The sequence below is a fragment of the Vanessa cardui genome, chromosome 4 (assembly GCF_905220365.1).
Source record: "Vanessa cardui chromosome 4, ilVanCard2.1, whole genome shotgun sequence".
Classification (NCBI taxonomy): domain Eukaryota; kingdom Metazoa; phylum Arthropoda; class Insecta; order Lepidoptera; family Nymphalidae; genus Vanessa; species Vanessa cardui.
The window spans coordinates 15,635,241-15,645,043 of record NC_061126.1 but is presented as its reverse complement, the minus strand read 5'-3'; the positions used below and the strand labels follow the sequence as shown (position 1 = coordinate 15,645,043).

Genomic DNA, 9,803 nt, shown 5'->3' with positions numbered 1-9,803 from the left:
AAACCCTGGTGTATTTCGGTTTTTATTAATAATAATGTCACCTTCAGATTCCAGTTTCCCCGATGTTACTCGGTGGAAATTTTTCTCACTCATTTACGAATTAAAGTCTCTTAAACTTGAGCATAGCTATGGTTTTATGGCGAACGGTTAATTGAGAGTACACCTTGCAAACGGATAATCGTTACGTCGTCTAAATTGAAATTGTTAACATAAATCTGACTCAATGCCACGGACAAGAAATCAAATTGAACCTTTAAAATAAGGATGTCGTAAAATAATTAATTCTTAATTGTAATGACGGGTTCAATTAATCATCGAGTACATTGGGAGATACGCGGGGCTTTAAGAGGATGAGATATATCCAACGTCTTTATTCTGATTTAAGATAAAAAGCTTACAAGCTAGAGCTCGTGGTGGAAGGATTTATTTTGTTGTATCGTTTTGCAGTGCCTTGTCAGCCTTGATGGTCTAGCGGCTAGCATATACGGTTTTATGTCTTCATGTTCCAGGTTTGAATACCGGGTTCGGCTATCGAAGAAATTTCAATGATAAGAGTTCGATGATACTCTTGTTGTATCGTCTCGAAAAATACCTTCGTCATGAGTGTAGCTGAGCATATTACCTCTAAGTTTATACGTCCCGAAATAGGTTAAGAGCAAATACTGTCAATGTTTTTTTGTATTGTATTATTTGACAGGTTTTTAAATACTAAATTATTTAATACCATTAATTAATTAATACATTTTACGTGACGTGTACTTTCAGCTATACAGGTGAAAGCTGTCTCGTTTATGATTGTTTTTGGCGTAAGATCAATTTTTTTTATTAACCAGTCTCACCAACAAAGAATACTGGCAGGAATACCTACAGAAGTATTCAATTTTAAGTTAGACGATAAGCGATTTAAAAAGTGCGCAAGGTTATTTTCCTTAGGCTAATATAATACACACTGCGTCGACCTCGAACAAGCGAGATAAAGGGAAAACAAATGATGATGATGACAATGAATTAATAACTTGTCTATTCGTATTCAAAAATAAGCTATCACAATAATATGTGGTTTTATTAACATTAAATGATTAACTGGCTCCGAGGATGGCGCTATAAAGTATCTATGTACATTGCCGCGAAGCGCCAGCTTTTACGATGAAAATAAATAAAATTGCCACGCGCTCCTCAGCTGTACCTACATCGACGTAAAATACACCTACGAACATATACTTTTTTTTAATTACCTACTTTATTTATTTAAAAAAATATATTTTGAATTATATATTTTATTTTTGACAAGCAACCTGTCAAAGCACACAAATGAAATCGATAAAGACAGGCTACCATCTCGTACATAGTTGCGGATACTTAGCTCATTCAGAATGGCCAACAATCAAGGCTAGAAGCAGGCATTTACAGTTCATTTGAGTGAATCGCAAATTGCTCTTAGAGCGATCGCTTCGGGCGCTCCGGTCCTGACTGTACACGAATGTGCATGTCGCGTGGTTACCAGCCATTAACCGCGCCCGGCTACTACTCCTAGTAGATATGCTATAAATTATACGAATTATACACTACGGAGGTACGCGCGCGTGTGATATATTATTGAATGGCAACACTAGAGGCTCGGTGTCAGCATGCGCAAAATTATACACTCGACTACGACGTTCGCGCGCACCAACGCTAATACCCGTATACATAAATGCGCCGCTTTTTATTTTTGATTGTTATTCGGTAAATGATAGCCCTCTAGAAGGCTTCAGAAATTATTGCCGTAACTAAGCATAATTTAGAGTGCGCGAGCGCAGTACACAGTTTGTTTCGATGACAATCGGAATCTGTCTGTGTCTGCTGTCGACGCATTGTCATTTATTTGGCTTGTATGTTGTAACTAATATGTTATAGCTGACAGCAACTAGCAGTTTTTGAGCTTCGTACTTAATATACTATAAATGTACAATAAACAAGGCTTCGTTCTTTTAACCGTTTTTTTAAATACAGTCGTACGCTTACAACCCTTTGGAATGTGGAACTACAGATACTTTCGATAAGTTTTTGTGTCACTAACAAAAAAGAGGAACAATTTTACAGTCTAATTATTGGTAAAAAATGTACAAGTACCTCTTAAAGTTGACGATAATTTTTATCAGAATCATACTCCTCGGAGCCGTGACGAATGAACGCGCGCAACCGACACGGTTATTAAAGATATCAATAAATTCAGCGAATGACATCGTAATTATAATGAAGGCTCACTGAAAACGTCTGCATAATCAAGGAGCTCCGATAACGGTGGCCGGTCGCCTCCGTCCATTAAGTCAGACTCTTTGTAATCCAATTAAATTATAATTTAAGAATGAAATTACACATTGTCTTAAGAACGTCATAACTTCGACGATGTTTAAGGGTCGGCCAATGCGGTAATAAATAATGCATAGATTGCGCAAGCGACGTCCTTGCGTCGCGTCCGCTGCGCCCAGTGACGATAGACATTTGACTGATAATTACTGATTAATGAAATTCAAATATTCAAAGACACGTGCAGGCAATTTCTCTTATGGTTATTAAAAATATTAATGGCTTGTAGTTTATACCTTTTTGACAGTTCAGCGTTATAATTCATCCGTTGAACGGTAATAGTCGGTCCGAGAATACGATCGAGTTGTTTGTGTTACAAATATTGCATTTTTAATCGTTAATTTTGAAGCGTTGAATTAATCCCTCGGGCGTTTTCTCGCTAATTAATCGTAAGCTACCGTATTATAAAATATATCGCCTCTCACGTTGTAGAAACTATCTTGATCAATTCTCACTCGATTGCTTATCATATCGATTTAATAGGCATTTCTAATCGAAGATATATATATTCGTATAGAAAGTGTTTAACGTATTTTTTTAAATTACTTTGATTAAGTTATTATCGTGGCATATAATTACGTTTATGTATATATGAAAATTTAATTTATTAAAAATTGGCTCGGCGATTTGTTCTGGCAGCACTATTAACTTGCGATTCGACGCCTATGGAGGCAGTAATCACCGACTTTTATGTGTTTTTTATTATTTAAATGCTACATGCGTTCTATATTATAAGAAGCTTCTTGAACGAAAACATAATCACGTGTTCATTATGCTTTTACGCGTCGATGATATAATTATGTTGTTATGATGGTAAATGATCACCATCGAACATAGACACCGGCTCTGCGTGGAATGTAAACCCCTTCTTGTACAGTCAAGCACGACATTTAAAATATTACACTTACATCTGTAGCTGGCTCACTCATTACCTTGTTCTATTTGACAGTACTAAAAGGTTTTTCTGAATGGAATAATAAGAAATGAACGTTCATAAAACAGTAACACCACAAAATGATCGAAATTAATTAAAACAATTTTAAACACACACACTCGTATAATTTTCAAGCATAATACTCACACGGATACAACCACACACACACAAACACGAACGATATATCATACACTCACAGAGAGAACCTTCTATAAAATGCAGGAACGATAATATTTGACAACGTCAAAACTTGAAGATTATATAATATTTGGACATTCAAAAATCGAACCCGTGACGATAAACTCTATATGGGAATTTAATAATCGTCCGCACGGAAAAGAAAATGACTCCTGTATTATCGTTATGACTAAATTAAAAAGTACATCGACATAAAGAACACCGTTTCTCAAAGTTCGTCGTCACAAAAAAGGTTGCATACAGCGCCATCTTCATGTGAATCCAGGGATTAATAACAGGGTTGAAACTGTTACAACGATTTTAGTAAAAACATGTTAAGGGTGAAATATAGATGGCGGTAGGGTGGATTTTTAGGGGTTGAAGACAATTCTTATCTTGAAATTGATTTAAAATGTTTACAAACCTTTTTTAGGCTTTTCATTTATTCAATAATTTCAGTGCATTTAGGTTTCTGTTGTATACTTTGTAAGGCTTGTTATGTGTTCGAAACCTATAAGATTAATTTTATTTCGCTTATTCTAATTACTTATAAACAATAGAAAAGTAGATATAAATATACAAATTCACAGTGTATTATTTAAGTAATGATAATAAATAATTATTAAAAGGCATTGAAGTCGCACTTATTATATGTATCTTAAATAAAATGACTTTGTTACAACTAATAATTTCACAATGATGTCGAACAGTTTTCGAGTTTATAAATAACATTATTACGCACAATGTTTGTTTTATAAATAAACTGCAACATTAATTTCGTTCCATATTCGAAACTGTAAAAATATCTTATTTACCTGCAACGGCGTGAAACGCTCAAGATTTGTCGCACACGCCACACACCTGCCAATAACCTGACTCCACAGACTAATAAATATATATTTAGGTGCAAGACAGAGAGAAACATATCGATTGCTTATAAATAAAAGCTGCCGATCTCTTTAAAGGTATGACCTCTGGGTAATTAGTGGAGTTTGACTAGTGACGTATCATAGAATGTGCAACCGGCCGGCACCTGTCCGTAGCAAGTCGAGATTCCGTGACATCAATTCGTAGACCATTTCGAGTAATACTCAAGGGCCAACTCATATTTTGAGTACACCGAACACATTAATGCAAAATAATTAAACTGCTATTAATCAATTTATCCTAACAATAATGAATTAACGTTATACGTATAATAACATTTAAATTCCTAAATGAGCAAATGAATTATGTTAGCTTCAAGTTTATAAAAAAAATCGTCTTCATTTAATTTCTAGAAATAAACGATTTAAAATAATTCTGATATATAATTGGCGATTTGGAAGATTGACAAGTAATTTACTATAATTTTTATCATATGCCTACTCTGAATTTCAGATGAAAGCTTTTTATAAGCTGATTAGGAGTAATATATATTTTATTATTATTATATGTTTGAGGTAAAGAATTTATAACGTTTAAATATATGAAATATACTAGCAAGAAATTTTATCTATACAAGTAATTATAATAGTAAAATGTTGTCCATCTGTCTGATTTTGGCAAATTTTAAAAACTACGCAACTACTCAAGTGTTTATACAGCACAAACAGGTGCATCGTCGGTTTCCTCACTGTTTTACTCCACTAGTACGACATACGATCAGGGTCAAGAGAAAAAGCTTTAAGTTTCCAAGGCAAAATATCAATAAAGACTTCATAACTGCCAGTTTACACTGAGATATCAAGATTAACTACCATAGTAAGCTCACTAGAGAAACAAATGCTGGTTATAATTGTAAATATAAATGATTTCTTTTTGTTTTAGATTACGCAATAGATATAAGTTATGATTAAAAATATCTAAGTTAGAAAGATATCGAGTAGTGACGTTCTATAATCGTTACGCACACGCCGAACACCTGCCTGCGACCCGACGCCGCGCTCCAATTATGCCAATATATTCAACTACATCGGGATACTCAAGTGCATCATAGACCGCGGTAATTAAATAACAATATTTATAGGTGACGTCTTTTTATGACTTTTAAGATCTGTATGTAATTTTACTAATTATTTATTGCACATATCAATGTATTTTACTATTATGATATTTGCAAAAGTTTTATGCACGAAATAAAATTGTACATTGTATTTCAATTGGATTTTATGTTTTGTTTATTGAGTTAAATATCATATTATATTATTGCAGAAAGCTTTCTTCATAACAATAAATACTTTTCAGATATAATCATTGTTAGCTATATCGTCAGTAATATATTTTAGAACTAAGAGTGATTTTGGATTGCTTTCTATGTTCCCACGTGCACCTGCTCTATGGTGCGTAGGCGCATAGTCGCCATCAGCCTCCTTGACAGGAAAGGATAATTTTAGCCACTTGCTTGATTATGATAGAGCCGATTATAAAATCTATCAGGTGTTCACTTAATGCCTCTAAGAATTTTACTTTATAACTTGCGACGTGCACGACGAACGTATATTCTTGGGCAGTATTTTTCTAATAAGCAGCAACAGACTTATCTCATTAAAAAAACATGCGCTCTAAAATCATTAACGCAATATAAGTTTCGAGAACATTTACAGCGTCCATTCTGGCTAACGATGTCTAAATAGATCATACCGGCGAATCTCGTCCACCGAACATGGTAATCGACAGGATAATTATGCGTAACAACGTGCAACAATAGCGGCGCGAGTCGTGCTAGCTCTATGGCATAATAAGGGCCGGCGTATTTTGATCAACGCGCAACAAGTAGCCGAGCGGCGGGCGGGGAGGGCAGCGCGGCCCGTGCGTGCGCGCGCGCCCGGCACGCGCCCCACCGCCGCCGCGCGCTCGCGCTACTTAGTGTCGGGGGTGCGCGCCACCTCCGCCAATCCACCGGCAACCTCCGCGGCACGCACACGTGCGCTCGACTTGACCTACTATCGACAGTTTTACGTTCGCGATGCCCATGGCGGCGATACACGCATACCAAAATCTCGGCGTTAACCAAAAGCTAACGCAATTGCAGAGTCCCGCGCCCAGACGTCTGGCGCCAGCTCCGGTTGATACGGCGCGCTGTAAAAAGAAATCTTATATTCATCAATCCTTTCCGATTCAACCTGCATCTGTGGCTCGAAGAAATGCAAGGGAAAGAAATAGAGTGAAACAAGTTAACAATGGATTTGCAGCACTTCGTCAGCACATCCCCTCCGGTGTCACGGCTGCCTTGGCAGGTGGGAGAGGATCCTCAAGGAAATTGAGCAAAGTTGACACTTTGAGACTTGCTGTTGAGTACATAAAGAGCTTAAAACGTTTATTGGAAGAGAGTGAAGAGGGGTGTCCGGAAACTCAAATGAGCTTGGGTTTGAACGGCAATGGACCGCAAACACCCCCGTCATCAGAAGAATCTCACTCACCTGCGCCCTCGCTGTTATCAGAAAGTTCTGCGGGGCCCAACTGTCAAGATGCCTATGATTCCTATGAGCCGATGAGTCCAGAAGATGAAGAATTACTTGACGTAATTTCATGGTGGCAGCAACAATGACTTAAGGTGGGTTTCGTTTTATTTGATATATTTTATATTATATCTGTACCGTTACTAAAATGAATTACATTAAACGTTCATGTAAAAGTTCAAATGACCGTGAAAATCCATATCTTCCTTAGCTTATTCAGTGTTAGATAAGTGAGCAAGGTTACAAAAAAAAATATGATAAAAGATATGTATTATCAAATCTTTGAATGAACCTTTGAGTTTGTTGGCTTAAGGCACCGATGCTTTGATAGTTACAAATTCTTATCATTTCGTTTGCATTTTCGTCGCGACGTTGTTGACTCCGCCGTTATCAGTGAGTCGTCGTATTTTATCAAATAAGGCACATTTTTGGTTATAATTATTTGCGGAGTTTGATCTCGTATAAAAAGCTCAGGTAAATATTAAAATATGCTAAGCTCTTTGTCCTATTCGTCAGTCACGGTTACCTACCGGGTCAGGTCTATGCTTTTATGTTGCACAATTTGAAAGGAGATTTAGGACCCTTTGCCGTAGAGCCAAAAGGTAAACACACACTCTTTTATAGCCGCGCATTGAACCGTCGCTTAGGCTTTATTATATCTATTCATTGTTAGATAGCGTTGGCAAAAAATAATGTCTTTGACAAAAGTGAATCTTGAATTATGTCTTTTATAGAAACTTTTATAGCTAGGTAGATTTTTTTATAACTCGCATGTTTTAATATCCAATGGTAACAAAATCAGGTTTAATAAGTCGCACTGGCCCGCATGTTACAATTCTCTAGTCGACTAGCAATTACTTCTAACTCTTGTGGTTCATCCCGCATGTGAGAAAATTGCACATAAAAAGAAATGTATTCTAATAGAAACAGGTCCTTAGAGATCGTCCTGATTTGTAACAAGTGGGAACAGGTTTCAATTTCAACTTTTGTTTATTTATCTCCAATCGACACGGAGCATCCGGTCAGTTAGGCTGACACACTCGCCATATGGTCCATCTTCGCAGATCACGTTAAATCTGGTAGCGCCATTGAAAAACTTTAAATTAAAACTCGCAAAAAATATTAGGCCACTTCGCCGCCCATTAATTTATTGTGCCGGAAGACGAAATCTCAAGAGGAAATAGAAGGGCGATGAGGGAAGCACACGTGTTACAATATTTGCTAAGCACTGTGCAAACATCTGGTCATATCAGCTGGATTTTCATGGGAATTGTACTTATATGAAATCATAAAGTCAAGTTTCGGTTTCTAGTGATTTCTTTAACAAGTTTTATTAAATTAAATTTCTTTTTTTCCAGGTATCGTGATTTACGGTGATCAAAGTGCGGCTCTTGAGCGGCTTGTTGATTGTGAAAAAATCAAGCATTCGCTTGAAGAAGGCTTCGAACGTTGGAGCGCGAGGGACTCTGAGAGAACCTCTAATTAAGCGCAATCAGTATATTCCTAATGAGAGGGGATAATGGTGGACTGTAACGACCCTATCGATGCATTCCGCCGAGCGACTGAGGAACCGAACACTGCTTACATTTCATACGCGTATGAGATAGCAGTACCAAGACTGAAACGATAATAATTTGTTCCATTTAAGCATTTAGATATTTAGCAGAAGACTCGTACGCTGTGCCTTACTGTAGCCTTGTCTTAGCTTCCAATACGATTTATATTTAAGTTAAGTTTTAATATTCTATCTAGTCATTACTTTTAAAATAGTTTATAATGTACAGATTTTTTAAGAGAGCTAAGATTGCGGCGTTTCTACATTTACAAATCGACGAATCCACTGAATGATATTTTTTATCTAATTTGAAAGTATGAACTATACCGAGACAAAGACTTTTAATGTATATATTAAGATCTAGCACCCTAAGACAGATTCCTAATAATTTAAGATTTTATATTTCGTTGTTAAAACTGAGGAGAAAACCTCAAAACAACCAATAAGGTTGGACTGTAAATAAATATATGAAATATTTTATAAAAAAACATACTGGTTTATTTTATACCTGCCTTAAAATAATTTGTATCTTTTCAATAAGAACCCAACATTGAAAGACAAACACACGATCAACCAGTCAATCAAAATATTATACTTACTTTTATTAAAAAGTATAAGATTAACTTCATATGTGATATGATTCAGATCAAATAAAATCATTAAAACATTTCGAAATATAGACTAGATAGAGAAGTATTTTCTCCAAATTAAATAAGGTAGATGTTTTAAATTATTTCATACAACAATATGATACTTATATGGGCTTAGGCACACCTTATTGAGTAGTTTACACGAATATTTTATATTCATTAGCAGCGCTGAAATGATTACTTGGTAAAACAGACTTTTACGTTTTTTCTGTCTCTATTTTGTACAATAATTTTCACCATCAAAAGAGTATACGATGCATAAAAAATAGTACCTTATACTACTATGATAATAAATAATAAATATACTTTTTTCAAGCTTAGCCCTTATAATCCTAGAAACAGTATTTCTTACAAAACGATGTGAAACATTTATACATTTTGAACTTCATAACAATAAAATCCCTTCAGAGACAAAAGAAAAATTCAAATTTCGAACATTCCCGAAGAAAAGCTAATGTTCTGATTGTAAGTAGGTATACATATTAAAACTTAAATACATGTTAGAATAAAACATCCTCAATGCAAAAGTGAGATTGGACAGCAATCCAACAAAACCGGAGTGAGATGATGCGTTATACGCGAATCACTACTGATTTCTAACTCAAGGGTTTTATTGCAAAAAAAAAATCTTACTAAAAAACTTTTTAATGATAAATGGTTTGTAACCGGCATCTTAGACTAGAAACTATAACTATACT

General features: G+C 35.6%; 1 protein-coding gene across 1 annotated transcript; it reads left to right on the top strand.

Moving 5' to 3' along the window:
• Positions 1–6,336: 6,336 nt before the first annotated feature.
• LOC124544514 (achaete-scute complex protein T3-like) lies at positions 6,337–8,923 on the top strand. The gene is made up of 2 exons (XM_047123111.1): positions 6,337–6,995; positions 8,259–8,923. Exon 1 carries the CDS (start codon positions 6,408–6,410, stop codon positions 6,987–6,989), a length of 582 nt encoding a protein of 193 aa, XP_046979067.1. The 5' UTR covers positions 6,337–6,407; the 3' UTR covers positions 6,990–6,995; positions 8,259–8,923.
• Positions 8,924–9,803: the final 880 nt, after the last annotated feature.

Excerpts from the sequence above, each read along its gene's own strand:
- LOC124544514 (XM_047123111.1), top strand. The coding sequence starts at position 6,408 with ATGCCCATGGCGGCGATACACGCATACCAAAATCTCGGCGTTAACCAA.